General features: G+C 46.8%; 1 protein-coding gene and 1 pseudogene across 2 annotated transcripts in view; both read right to left on the reverse strand.

Moving 5' to 3' along the window:
- Positions 1–9: 9 nt before the first annotated feature.
- On the reverse strand, positions 10–2,756 carry LOC115254819 (nucleolar complex protein 4 homolog A-like; annotated as a pseudogene).
- A 3,524-nt stretch (positions 2,757–6,280) lies between these two features.
- LOC109432366 (RING finger protein 17) overlaps positions 6,281–14,520 on the reverse strand; it is a 38,573-nt gene continuing 30,333 nt past the window's right edge. For both annotated transcript variants that reach the window (XM_062845456.1, XM_062845455.1), the window contains 3 exons: positions 13,721–14,146; positions 12,828–13,613; positions 6,281–7,454 (listed from right to left, as the gene is read on the reverse strand). In XM_062845456.1, coding sequence (XP_062701440.1) covers positions 6,495–7,454; positions 12,828–13,613; positions 13,721–14,146 — 2,172 coding nt within the window. In that variant the 3' untranslated portion in view covers positions 6,281–6,494. The remainder of the gene's footprint in view (positions 7,455–12,827; positions 13,614–13,720; positions 14,147–14,520) is intronic.

Consider the following 14,520-nt stretch of genomic DNA (forward strand, 5'->3'; position numbering starts at 1 on the left):
TCAGGTGACATCAACTTATGAACGAGAACACCGAGGTCATATCGAGTCTGAAATGAAATCTGGTTACACCTTAGCTTCAAATATGCTCAGGTGACATCAACTTATGAACGAGAACACCGAGGTCATATCGAGTCTGAAATGAAATCTGGTTACACCTTAGCTTCAAATATGCTCAGGTGACATCAACTTATGAACGAGAACAACGAGGTCATATCGAGTCTGAAATGAAATATAGTGACACCTTAGCTTCAAATATGCTCAGGTGACATCAACTCATGAACGAGAACAACGAGGTCATATCGAGTCTGAAATGAAATCTGGTTACACCTTAGCAACAAATATGCTCAGGTGACATCAACTTATGAACGAGAACACCGAGGTCATATCGAGTCTGAAATGAAATCTGGTTACCTTAGCTTCAAATATGCTCAGGTGACATCAACTTATGAACGAGAACACCGAGGTCATATCGAGTCTGAAATGAAATCTGGTTACACCTTAGCAACAAATATGCTCAGGTGACATCAACTTATGAACGAGAACACCGAGGTCATATCGAGTCTGAAATGAAATCTGGTTACCTTAGCTTCAAATATGCTCAGGTGACATCAACTTATGAACGAGAACAACGAGGTCATATCGAGTCTGAAATGAAATCTGGTTACACCTTAGCAACAAATATGCTCAGGTGACATCAACTTATGAACGAGAACAACGAGGTCATATCGAGTCTGAAATGAAATCTGGGTCAACCTTAGCTTCAAATATGCTCAGGTGACATCAACTCATGAACGAGAACACCGAGGTCATATCGAGTCTGAAATGAAATCTGGTTACACCTTAGCTTCAAATATGCTCAGGTGACATCAACTTATGAACGAGAACACCGAGGTCATATCGAGTCTGAAATGAAATATAGTGACACCTTAGCTTCAAATATGCTCAGGTGACATCAACTCATGAACGAGAACAACGAGGTCATATCGAGTCTGAAATGAAATCTGGGTCAACCTTAGCTTCAAATATGCTCAGGTGACATCAACTCATGAACGAGAACAACGAGGTCATATCGAGTCTGAAATGAAATCTGGTTACACCTTAGCTTCAAATATGCTCAGGTGACATCAACTTATGAACGAGAACACCGAGGTCATATCGAGTCTGAAATGAAATACAGTGACACCTTAGCTTCAAATTAGCTTAGGTGCTGTTTCCATTGTCATAAACTGCTATAATAATATAATATGCTAAGCTACTTACTTGTTGCAACATACCTATACAATACACAGATTTGTTAGTTGACAAAATCTAACCGAGATTCAATTATGCAACGAAAAGTTTCGCATTAGTGTTTGTATGTGATACAAAATAATATGGTAGTACATATCTTTAATCGTAAACTGACTAAAGCCTAGGCAGATGAATATATTTTCATAAAATGAGAAGAAAAAACCGACCAACTTACATGATTTTAAAATTGTGTCCCCAAGCGATCTCAGAATATTTTTCAAAATTAGGACATATTTTCGCTACCGCAGTGTACAAACGCCGCCTTCAGTTTGTGGCGTCTTCTTTGGACTTTCTCGCGATCTCCTTGTCAAAAATGTCACTCTCGTTGATTTCCAACACGGACGCCAGATTCCACTCGGCGCTGGGAATCGGATTACAGATAAATTTGGCAGCCACTGCAACCGAGGGCAGCAAATGCGACTGCAGTGCTGTCCAAGGTGTTTGACTTGATCGGATCCCGCTCGTCCATGTCGTTCAGGTCATGAGAACTTGGATGGTAAATCAATCGTTTCAGCGCCAGATGCCGCAGTATGACGACCGATGAATCCCGGAATGACGACGATATTCTGTGGAGGGACAATCAGGACCAGGCGAAATTGAGAAAAATGCCACCAGATAGTAGGGGGCCTTGAACTTGGTGAGAAAGATTTACGGTTTGAGCATTGAGAACAATATCTCGTTGATTCCCAGATGGGAAAAAAATATGTTGCTGGATGAGGACAAAAATGTCCTGCATGACAAGGAGGCTGATGGCACCGCTAACGTCCAGCGAATCCACGAGGTAGTCGGTCAGCAGAACTGGTTTAACCAGATGAAACCTTCTCCAGCAGAAGCATTAATAGCTGCCGATGAATGGTTTCGCAGGACCAGATTTAGTTGATGTTTCCGGATTGGATTTAGGAGTTGTCCAGCTGCATCTGATTGCAGAGGAACCTTTTTTACCACAAGCTTCCTAATAATTCAGCATGAAAACCGTTTCCGGGCAGAATTCCTTGGGTGCCATCGATGTCACAATTTTCTAGCAGAAGTAAATCCCGTCCGTGGGCCGAATATTCCAAAAAACGATTCATAAGGCGAATATTTGGCGGATCATAGGACAGCATCGCTTGAAGCACTTGTCTCAGCTTGGACAGCGGGAACGGAATAGGCTGTGTTTCATTTCCGCGACCAATGTTTGCGAAACTCCCGCTGCCTCCGAACGACTCCGGTATGGCACTGAATTCAGTTAACGACTGTTTGTACTGGGCTTGCCTTTGCTTAGCTTCCATAGTTTCAATGGCCGTATCACATTTTGTTTCAGCAGCTTGCAGAAAATAGAATCTACCGCCAGCAGGGATACGGCACTTTTTATTGATTTTAATGCTCTTCAAAAAAACGCGACGATATCCGGGAGCTTTCCTCTTTAGCTAACGAGAGATGGCCATACTGCTGGATGACTGTTTTTGGTTGGAATGGGCAGACGACATTCTTCGCGAACTATTGAAACACTGCTGAAAATATTAATTATTTTATTAATTTTCCTGTTCTGACGACGACGACGAGACGACAACGACGACCGTAAACAAAATTCAAATTTCCAACTGAAACGGCACAGCTTTCAAAACAATATTTCTCCACCGCAGATATCACTAACACCACTATATAAAAGCGTCAAATGACTGCTAATCGAAATAAACGATCAGCGCGGCACAACGAAATGCGGCATAGAAAAGGGAGCCCGTTGATTCATTGCGCAACTGTCATTGGTTCGGGTCAATCACGGAGTAGCAACCATAGATATGTGCAGTCAGTCTAAGCTAAGCTAAGCCACAGACAAACAGACGTAACACTTGTGAAATTTCCATCGACCACGCTTTTAACGATCATTTTAAATTTTCATAGTTGTGGCTTTCACAACCAGAGGCGTTTTTCTATGCGTTTGACGTTTCACATTAGCGCCTTCTGTTGACGATATTGCACAACACAGTGATTCGTGCAACTTTTCCACTAGGTGATTGTAGTGTGAACTGGGCGACGGATTTTCATGAAAATCCTTTAAGGTGTTACGTCTGTTTGTCTGTGGCTAAGCTAAGCTACATGGTTTTAGATAAATTCGAGCTTGTTATGAGTGAAATGCAAAAAAGTGTGTTTTTTCATGTTAAACCCCATACAAACTTCAAACGCGATGCGCAAAACGTAGACATAATCGATCGTGCCCAAATTTTGCACACTTATTTGGGTCCTGAAATGGGATCAAAAAAGCTTTGATCTGATGGGATACCATTATTTCTTTCATTTCTCCATATAAACGATGACCCACTCTAGTGCCTATCACCTCCCACGCTGCCGTACTCATCACTCCGTGGATAGACTCCCACAGAATGTTGAGATTATCGCTCTCTTTAATTGCACTTATCTGCTCGTCCAGCTTCTGGTGATAGTCAGCTACCGTACCGTCTGCTGAAAAACGCTGGATGTTGAAACGCATCGATCGCCGGTTCTTAGAGTCCGACACGGTTGATAACCGAGCTCGAATCTCACTAACACAACGAGGTAGTGATCTAAGTCGATGTTGGGACTCCTAAAAGTTCTAACATCAATGACGTCCGAGAAGTGTCGGCCATCTAACAGCACATGGTCGATTTGGTTTCAAACTTCGCCATTTGGGTGTCTCCAGGTGTGCTTGTGAGCTGCAAAACGGTGAGTCAATAAGGACATACTTGTTAGAATCCCAACATGGCCGCCCCAATTCTTTATTACACCAACGAACCTAACCTCAAACTGACTGACAATTCTCAGGTCATTTTGACAGATGTAACATGAGCATGAAAAGGACAGCAACAAGATCGATAAAGTAGAATATATGATCCGTCTTTTTCGTGCATGTGTGTGGTCTGTCAAAATGACCTGAGAATTGTCAAACATTTTCATGGCTTGCTTTTTTGGTGTAATGAAGAATGGCCGACTCACGATTTCGAGAGCACAAATCTCTTTGTGAACAAAACCAACGCACTTGATCTTCTTATTTTAACCTAATTACAAGTGAGCAAGACCAGAATAATAAAATACTTTGTTGTGTAAAGCTTGCTTCTAGAGATTTGTGCGTTTGATGCACTGTTGCAGCGGGATGTCAAGACGTTTGTTCATAAGGAGAGCGTCCAACATAACTCTGGTCCTCACAAGTTCCTACCTCATGCTGCGATGACAAAGACCGCCAGCTAAGAGTTGTGTGCTTAGCTGGTAGTGCAGCCTGAGCACTGTTGTCCTTCTGACTTCAGCTAGATTGAGGAGGTACGATTCGAGCGTTTGTTCACCAAGGAGGTGCGGCTCAAACAGCGTCTGTTCTGGCATCCAGCGGCTGAGTAAGAAACGCTGCACCACGCCCAGCTAGATCCAAGGCGGTAGCCCCATCAGCGTGGTCGTCCCAGTGTTGGTTGGGACGTTAAACAGAACTGGTACAATGGCCCTCCGGCGAGACAGGAATGTTTGCGTAGGCCCAATAGGCCACCCGTAAAAATCCCCATTGCGAATAACATAGGAGAAAATACGACTCGATACAATCGGCATTGCGTAGAAATGGCTCAAGACTACGCGCAGCAGTTAGCAGTGGCCCTACCAACGGAAGAGCAGCTTGGTGTAGCTACACTTGAAGATGGCTGGAGGGACATCCGATCCGCCATAGGTAGTACTTCGGCTACAGCACTACGCTTTGCCACTCCGAATCACAGAAACGACTGGCACGACTGCGAATGTGAACAGTTGAAAAACGAGAAGAATGCAGCATGGGCGAGAATGCTGCAACACCGTACGAGAGCGAATGAGGCACGTTACAGACAGGCGCGGAACAGGCAGAACTCAGTCTTCCGGATGAAGAAGCGCCAGCAGGAAGGACGAGATCGCGAAGCGATGGAAGAGCTGTACCGCGCTAAGGACACACGAAAGTTCTACGAGAAGCTGAACGCGTAGAGACTTTGTGCCACAAGCCGATATGTGCCGAGATAATCACGGGAATATTCTCACGAGCGAGCGTGAAGTGGTCGAAAAATGGCGGCAGCATTACGATGAGCACCTCAATGGCGACATTGCAAGTACCGAAGGTGGCGTGGTAACAGATCTAGAAGTATGTGCACAGGATTATATACTTCCGGCCCCTGGCCTCCAAGAGATTGAGGAGGAGGTTGGCCGGTTGAAAAACAACAAAGTCGCAGGAGCAGATCAACTACCAAGCGAGCTTCTAAAACACCGTGGAGAAGCACTGGTGAGAGCACTACACTGAGTCATTACCAAGATTTGGGAGGAGGAAGTATTACCGGAGGAGTGGATGGAAGGTATCGTGTGTCCCATCTACAAAAAGGGCGACAAGATGGATTGCGGGAACTACCGCGCGATCACACTACTGAGCGCTGCCTACAAGGTACTCTCTCAAATTTTATGCCGCCGTCTATCACCGATTGCAAGAGAGTTTGTGGGGCAATATCAGGATGGATTCATGGGTGAACACGCTACAACGGACCAGATGTTCGCCATCCGCCAGGTGTTGCAGAAATGCCGCGAATACAACGTGCCCACACATCACTTGTTCATCGATTTCAAATCGGCGTATGATACAATCGATCGAGAACAACTATGGCAGATTATGCACGAATACGGATTCCCGGATAAACTGATACGATTGATCAAGGCGAATAAAGTTCACCGTAACACGAAGTTAACTAACTACAAAACGCTGATTAGACCGGTCGTGCTCTATGGGCACGAAACATGGACCCTACGTGCAGAGGACCAACGCACCCTTGGAGTTTTCGAACGGAGCTGAGGATTTAGGCCAGGGTTAAATTTCCATGTTTTACTAAAAGTTTTCCATTTGTAAGACATTCAAAAATATATCCATAAGGCAAAAAATCTAGACCGTGCGGAAACCGAAATCGTCACCCTCAGCATGGTCTTGTTGAATAGCTGCGTGCCCCGCCAGAACTTCTTTCTTTTCCTATTTATCGCAAAACTCCTAAAATTGCTTACATACGTTTTTTCAAGTTTATTTTTTACATTCATTGCTATCCATTTCAAGTATAGAAAAATAATACTATACAGTTTCGCCATTTTTCAGTACACAAACTAAAAGAGGGACTATTTCTCATTATCTCTTTCCACACTAACACACGTAATAAATTAACCGATTGCTTCCACATTAACACGTGCTCCCCTCGCTTTTCGAAAGCCTCAGCCTATTTCTCTAGGAGAAAATATTTTTCCTTGATCATCTGATGGTAGATTAACTGTTTACACCTGGAATCACTAAACAGTTCGACCTCGAGCTTCGGGCTGCGTGATACAACCCTGGCGTACAATTTTTTGCCTTCGATCAGCTCGACTAGCTTCCTGGTAACGTCCGGTTCGCGCATCCGAGGGTTGGCCTGCAATGCGTGCAGCTCAATTTGCACATTACGCAGCGGCACCCTACGGAGGCTAACCGGGCACTTGAGAATGTCCCGCACGCTGACCGTTTCCTTGTTCAGATAGTCGACGTAGAAAACTCGAACTTCGCCGCGGTCCGGGAAGTACTCCTCGATCAGAGCCCGGTACCAAAAGCCGTCCTGCTTGAACACGGCCAGGCAGGGCATTTTCGGTTCGATATCGGGACATTTCCGATTCTTTTTGGCGTAGCACTGAATTCGTGCCATCGTTTCCTTCATGCGCTGGATATGATCGTCCAGCTGGGGAAACACGAACAGCGAGAAAGGACTTACCAGATTCGTCACTTCACAGTAGAACCCGTGCACGGATTCGTCCAACGCAAATTCCGGGTATCCGTGTAACGTGGGTCGGGTCATCTCCAGCGGCGGGTCAATCTGAGTCGATGTATCGAATTCATTCGGATTGAACGAAATAGTCGAAGACGCATCCGTCGCGCCATCGCCTTCGGCGGCTTCGTCACTCTTCTTGGCGTCATCGCTGATCTCGCCTTCTTCGGAATCCGAGCCGGGTTCCAGCTTTATGTCACCATAGCTGTAGAAGTATTGAACCTTGTTCAAATCTATGCCGGAGCCATTTTCACCGGAATCGTCCACTTCGGCGTCTTCGAATTCGGCGGCATCGGAGCGGTTCTGCTCTGCGGTCACATAGTCCAGCAGATCCGTCAGCTCTTTCTGGTTGACACGGGCGTGCAAGTCGACGTTGGGTTCATTCTGCAAAATACAAAAATGTGGTGTTTTTTAGGAACATGGGATTGATGCACGCCACGCTGTCTGCTAGCTAGAGTTAATGGTTCGAAGGGGAAAGCAATGTTGGAGAAGTGTCTGATCTATCGGCAATGCTGCAGCAAGGATCTCTGCATAACGTGAAATGTTACAAACGGAAGCAGAAGCAACAGACCCGCCTTTTCAAGGATTAAAAATTCCGCCTGGAGAAAGTGGAGGGCGAGGAAATGGATCGGAAACCTCTTGGCGGACGGACGTGAGGTGAGCAGAATTCCGATGAACATTCGAAAGGCTCAGAGATCGTAGGTAACGACGGAGGAAACGTCTAAATACATCAGTGCAGTAGATGACGGAAATGACCTAACGCCTACAAAAGGTGATTTCTCAGGTGCAAGAGAGTATGGGACAGAACGATATGTGGAGGTTTTATGAAACTGTCAATAGTGTGCAGAGTAAAACGCTCCTTTTCCCGTCATATGCAACGACCGTGATGTAAACTAGCTGACATATAAACAATGATTGCGGCCAGGTGGAAAGAGCCCTCCGAGGTGTTGTTTAACGGCGGGAATGGAAGAGCGACAGGTAGGATTGGTGGCATGGTAAAGGCTGGGGATAAAGACTGCCCCAGAAAGTATGGACGCACCTAGTCTTTAGTTGTTTGGGCCTGATCGATGGTTCTTGTTTCAGGCTTCGTTTTGGCTGTTACTGCTTACTATAGGATCGAAAATTATAACGTTCTTTACCATGATGAACATTGTAATTCAAATTGGTAACTGTTTTGGTCATACCCCGCTCTGTGTTAGTTAGAAAGTTTTTTGTTGTGCTCAAACACCTTCATTATTTGTTTATCCAAACGAGGGTTAGCAAGATCTTTAATTTTTACCCAATTTTTGCATATGCTCAAACGTAATATCCCCTCCGTGGTTGCTAGTTGCTGGTTGCACTATTTTCTAACTCACTTCCACCATATTTTGTTCATTTCCTAAGTGACCTTTCAAACTCTGTACATCGTTTGTGCACATTTTTTCAATGATGTTCCGCTGAAGGTTCATGTATTTTAAAACACACTATTGGAATCGCAAAAACCGCTACACAAATGCTGAGAAAATAGGTTTTCCAACAGGATGTAGCTTTCAAAAAGAATTAGTCATCAATAGTTATGAAATGCCAGTATTTTCTTACTGCGTCCATACTTTCTGGACCGGTCTTTATGCTGCGCAATTTAGATCCCATTGTGATCCACTACCTCTGACCAGCAACTCCTAACCCTACCTCCGCGTGGTACCGGCTGGAAACTACGAGCAACCTTAGGGAAGATCGGGTAATCAACCCCGATGGGAACTTTGGGAAGGGGGATTGCTTCTGCAATCCTGAGCGTCTGTTCTCCAGAAGGAGCGGCTCACAACAGCGTCTGATCCCCATGCTAGGTGCGGCTGATCAACGTCCGAGTGCCAGGGAAGGACTCTAAGCTCAATTGTGCAATATGGTCCTCCGAAAAGTAGGGGGTTGGTGTCAGGCCCTACGAGCCAGCCGTAAAAACCCATTGTAACGGAAAATCAGCAACAGAATAATACGAACCGAGACCCCAGCGAACAAAAAGGACTTGCGATTATAAACTCGGTACGTGGAACTGCCAATCTCTCAACTTCATTGAGAGGACCCGCATACTCGCTGATCTACTGAAGGACCGCGAGTTCGGCATCGTAGCGAAAGAATGTGCAGGTTGAGAATAAAGGGCCGATTCTTCAACATCAGCATAATAAACGTGCACAACCCACACTCCGGAAGCAATGATGATGACAATGACGCATTTTACGCGCAGTTCGAAGGCGAGTACGAACGCTGTCCAAGCCACGACGTCAAGATCATCATAGGAGATTTAAACGCTCAGGTAGACCAGGAGGCATTCAGACCGACGATTGGTAAGTTCAGCGCTCACCAGCAGACGAACGAAAACGGCCTACGACTCATTGATTTCAGCGTCTCCAAAAACATGGCCATACGTAACACCTTTTTCCAACACAGCCCTATCGTTACACCTGGAGATCATTACGGCAGACGGAATTTCAAATCGACCACGTTCTGATTGACGGACGGCCTTTCTCCCTACATTATCGAAGTCAGGACCTACCGTTGCGCCAATATCGACTCCGACCCTTATCTAGTGATGGTCAAACTGCGCCCAGAACTCTCCGTCATCAACAATGTACGGTACCGGCGACCGCCATGGTACAACCTTGAGCTACTAAAACAACCGGATGTCGCCTCAGCATACGCGCAGAATCTCGAGGCCGCGTTGCCAGACGCGGGCGAGCTCGATGAGGCCCCTCTAGAAGACTGCTGGAGTACAATGAAAAAAGCCATCAACGACACAGCCGAGAGCACCATCGGGTACGTGGAACGAAATCGACGGAACGAATGGTTCGACAAAGATTGCAGAACAGTTTTGGAGGAGAAGAACGCAACGCGGGCGGTAACGCTGCAGCAAGAGACCCGACAGAATGAGGAATGTTACAAACAGAAGCGTAGACCCGCCTCTTTCGGGAGAAAAAGCACCGCCTGGAAGAAGCGAAGTGCGAAGGAATGGAACAGCTGTGCCTTTCCCAAGAAACACGGAAGTTATACCAGAAGCTCAACGCATCCCGCCACGGCTTCGTACCGCGAGCCGAAATGTGCTGGGTTAAGGACGGATGCCTCTTAACGGACGGATCGTGATCGAAAGGTGGAAGCAGCACATCGATCAGCACCTGAATGACGTGGAGCACGTATGCACGGGAGACCACGGCTACGGAGGAAACGACGACGCCAGTGCAGCGGAGGACGGAAATGAACCAACTCCCACGCTGAGGGAAGTTAAGGATGCCATTCAGCAGCTCAAAACCAACAAAGCAGCTGGTAAGGATGATATCGCAGCTGAACTCATCAAGATGGGCCCAGAACAGTTGGCCACCTGTCTGCACCGGCTTATAGTCAGGATCTGGGAAACCGAACAGCTACCGGAGGAGCGGAAGGAAGGGGTAATCTGCCCTATTCACAAGAAAGGCGACCATTTGGAATGTAAGAACTTCACGGCGATCACTATTTTGAATGCTGCCTACAAAGTGCTATCTCAGATCGTCTTCCGTCGTCTGTCACCTAAAACGAATGAGTTCGTGGGAAGTTACCAAGCCGGTTTCATCGACGGCCGGTCGACAACGGACCAGATCTTCACAGTACGTCAAATTCTCCAGAAATGCCGTGAATTCCAGGCCCCAACGCATCACCTGTTCATCGACTTCAAAGCGGCATACGACAGTACCGACCGCGCAGAGCTATGGAGAATCATGGACGAAAACGGTTTTAGTGGGAAGCTGACTGGACTGATTAAAGTAACGATGGACGGTGTGCAAAACTGCGTAAGGGTTTCGGGTGAATTCAGTTCATTCTAATCTCGCCGGCGACTGCCACAAGGTGATGGACTCTCATGCCTACTCTTCAACATCGCCCTGGAAGGTGTTATGCGACGAGCCGGGCTCAACAGCCGGGGTACGATCTTCACAAGATCCGGTCAATTTGTGTGCTTTGTGGACGACATGGACATTATTGCCAGAACATTTGGAACGGTGGCAGAGCTGTACACCCGTTTGAAACGCGAAGCAGCAAAGGTCGGACTGGTGGTGAATGCCTCAAAAACAAAGTACATGCTGGTAGGCGGAACCGAAAACAACCGGATCCGTCTGGGTAGTAATGTTACGATAGGCGGGGATACTTTCGAGGTGGTGGAGGAATTCGTCTACCTCGGATCCTTCCTGACGGCTGACAACAACGTGAGCCGTGAAATTCGAAGGCGCATCATCAGCGGAAGTCGGGCCTACTACGGGCTCCAGAAGAAACTGCGGTCGAAAAAGATTCACCCACGCACCAAATGCTAATAAGACCGGTGGTCCTCTATGGACACGAGGTATGAACCATGCTCGAGGAGGACCTGCAAGCACTCGGACACGTGCTAAGGATCTGCGGCGGCGTGCAGGAGAACGGTGTGTGTCGGAGAAGGATGAACCACGAGCTTGCTGCACTTTACGGCGAACCCAGCATCCAGAAGGTGACCAAAGCCGGAAGGATACGGTGGGCAGGGCATGTTGCAAGAATGCCGGACAACAACCCTGCAAAGCTGGTGTTTGCAAACGGATCCGGTTGGCACAAGAAGGCGTGGAGCGCAGAGAGCACGATAGGCGGACCAGGTGGAGCGTGACTTGGCGAGCATTGGGCGCGACCGAGGATGGAGAGCGGCAGCCACAAACCGAGTATTGTGGCGTACTATTGTTGATTATGTCTTGTCTTAATGATGTTGAACAAATAAATGTATGTATGTGAGCTATAAGGAGCGTTCAATGCATTTCAAGGGTTTACAGGACGTTTCAGGGAGGTTTCAAGGGGTTCTAGGGTGTTTTAGGATGTTTCAGGTGGGCGTTAAGAGGCGTTTCAATACGTTTCGGGGCGTTTCAAGGAGTTACAGGACGTTTCAGGAAGGTTTAAAGGGGTTCTAGGGGGTTTTAGTATGTTTTAGGTGGGATTTAAGATGCGTTTCAATGCGTTTCGGGGCGTTTCAAGGGGTTACAGGACGTTTCAGGGAGGTTTCAGTGGATTTCAGGGGATTCCAGGAAATTTCATATGAGCTTTTAGGGGCGTTTCAAGGAGTTACAGAATGTTTTAGGAAAGTTTCAAATGTGTTTAAGAGAGCTTTAGGGGGCTTCATGGAGTTTTAGGAAAATTAAGGTGGGCTTTTAGGGACGTTTCAGGGCATTTAAAGGAGTTACAGATTGTTTCAGGGAGGTTTAGTAATGCTTGTGAAACTCGCCGAAAATCGTCCGTTACTCCCACAAATCCCGTCGGACCCCCTGTAACGTAGCTGAGAACATCTGAAACCACAAATACGCACTGTAACGTCCCTGAAATCGGCCGAAAATTCTCTGAAACTTCCTGAAAAGCATTAGAAATTCCCCTAGAACCCCCTCGGTCCCCATGTAACGCACCTGAAACTGGCCGAAAATTCTCTGAAGCTTAAATGCCTCCGAGTTCTCCCTGAAACACCCTCGGACGCATGTAACGCACCTGAATCCCTCCGAAACCCCCGAATAACCCTTCGAACCCCATGTAACGCACCTAAGACTCTCCGAAACCCTCTAAACGCCTCTGAAACATCCTGTAACCCCTTAAAACGCCTGGAAACGCCCTTAAATGCACCCTGCCTGAAACATCGTGTAAAAAAAGACTTCAGTGTGTGTTCAAAATAACTTCGATCGTGGATTTGGGCCCCAACAAATAGTTTGTCATTAGGATCTTCTTTATGTTAAGGATAAAAAATAAGGAACTTGTACTTACGTCTTTGCTCGCTTCATCTGTTTCACCTTTCAAACCGAAATTGGCGCCGATTCGCATTCGCCCTGATTTTGGCGACGCAGCGGCTTCGCTGCTACAAGCACCTCCAAGCGTCATGTACGGGTCATACAGCTCGTCCACTTTTTCCTCAAATACACCGCGTTCCTTGACAGCTAGACCTTGCCGCACCAGATAATCCGACACTTCCACCACGAGTTCGCCGGTGGTCTTTAGGTAGCATGGAACCACTCCGGCCGGATCCGTGTCCATCTCGGTATCGACGCGAACCTGACACTGTTTGCCCACGATCAGCGCGTGCAACGTATCCAGGGCTTCAATAGACCAGATTCCCTCGTGCTGCTTCGATGCCACATCCGTCAGTCGGTACTTGTTGGCCAGGGTGGGGACCTTTCCACAAATTACGTTCTTCCTCAGGTCTTTCACGTCGCATTCCTCAATGTTTCCATAGTCGACAAACTGGACCTTGTACCGGCACGGACTGATCATTTTCCGTACTATCGCCCGGTAGAACAGATCGTCCAGGTGGTACTTGGCCATACAGGGATCACCAGGGGCGTAGAAGGTGTCACTGGGTAGCGGTTGACTGTTACCAAATTTGGCATTGATAACGTTCTTGATAGTGTCGAGCGTACGTTCCTTATCCATATCATGCAGGTAGATTACAGCGTTGTTATCCACGTACGTTGGAACACCGACAAAGATGGTCTTGTCAACCGGTTTCGCCGGCAGCCAATGATCAATGGGTGTCACTTCGTCAGTTATATCATACTGTTGAAAACAAAGAAAACAGGTTTTACCGACATAGTTTACGACCGTGTAAATCAACGTTTTTCTAAAGACATTTATAAAAAGGTAATTCGTAATTAAACACTTACGTGATACGCATCCGAAGATCCGCTGTAGCTGGCCTCCTCCACGGGATCCCGCATTTCGACGTCCAAATCTTCGATGAACTTGTCGAAGGCTTTGTAGTGCCGTGCCAGCTCTTCCTCCACCGACAGTGCCGACGACAGGGGTTGGAACTTTTCCTTGAGGTGTGCGTAACCGTACAGGACCAGCTTGTTGTTGATGTTGGTGTAGGTGTACATCTGCGGCGACAGGGCCTTGGTACTTTCCATCGTCATGCCCCAAAGGATCACAGGGAGAGAATCGTTCACACTTCGGCCATGCAGCGAAATGGAGTAGCACTTGAACTTCTCGATGGCAACCTTGAAGGCATCGACCACCGAAGAACTCCAAACGTTTTGCTGACCGGTGGGGCCAATGCAAGCAAGGAAACACCGAATGGCAGCTGGATGTACCTGGAATGATTTGAGGAATGATGAGTGTCTGAGGGCTAGTAATTTATGTAATATTCTGTGAAGTTATTTGATGAATTTTATGATTATTCTACTGGCCTACAATTGATGCCGATGAGATGAAAATTCCAGGAATTCTTCAAGGATTTTTCAGGAATTTCTCTGAGATTTCTTGCAGGTATTGCTTAAGAAATTCCTGTAGGGATTATAGAGGAATTTACAGATGGAGTAATCTTTTTAGGGGAGTTCCTAGAAAAATCTCAGAGGAAATCCTGGAAGAACACCTTGAGGAGTTTCTAGAAGAGTTCTAGAAGGAACTTTCCGAGAAACCGCAGAAGGAATGCCTGAGAGAATTTCTGGAGGAACTGCAGGAGGGT

Source organism: Aedes albopictus, chromosome 1, assembly GCF_035046485.1.
Source record: "Aedes albopictus strain Foshan chromosome 1, AalbF5, whole genome shotgun sequence".
NCBI lineage: Eukaryota > Metazoa > Arthropoda > Insecta > Diptera > Culicidae > Aedes > Aedes albopictus.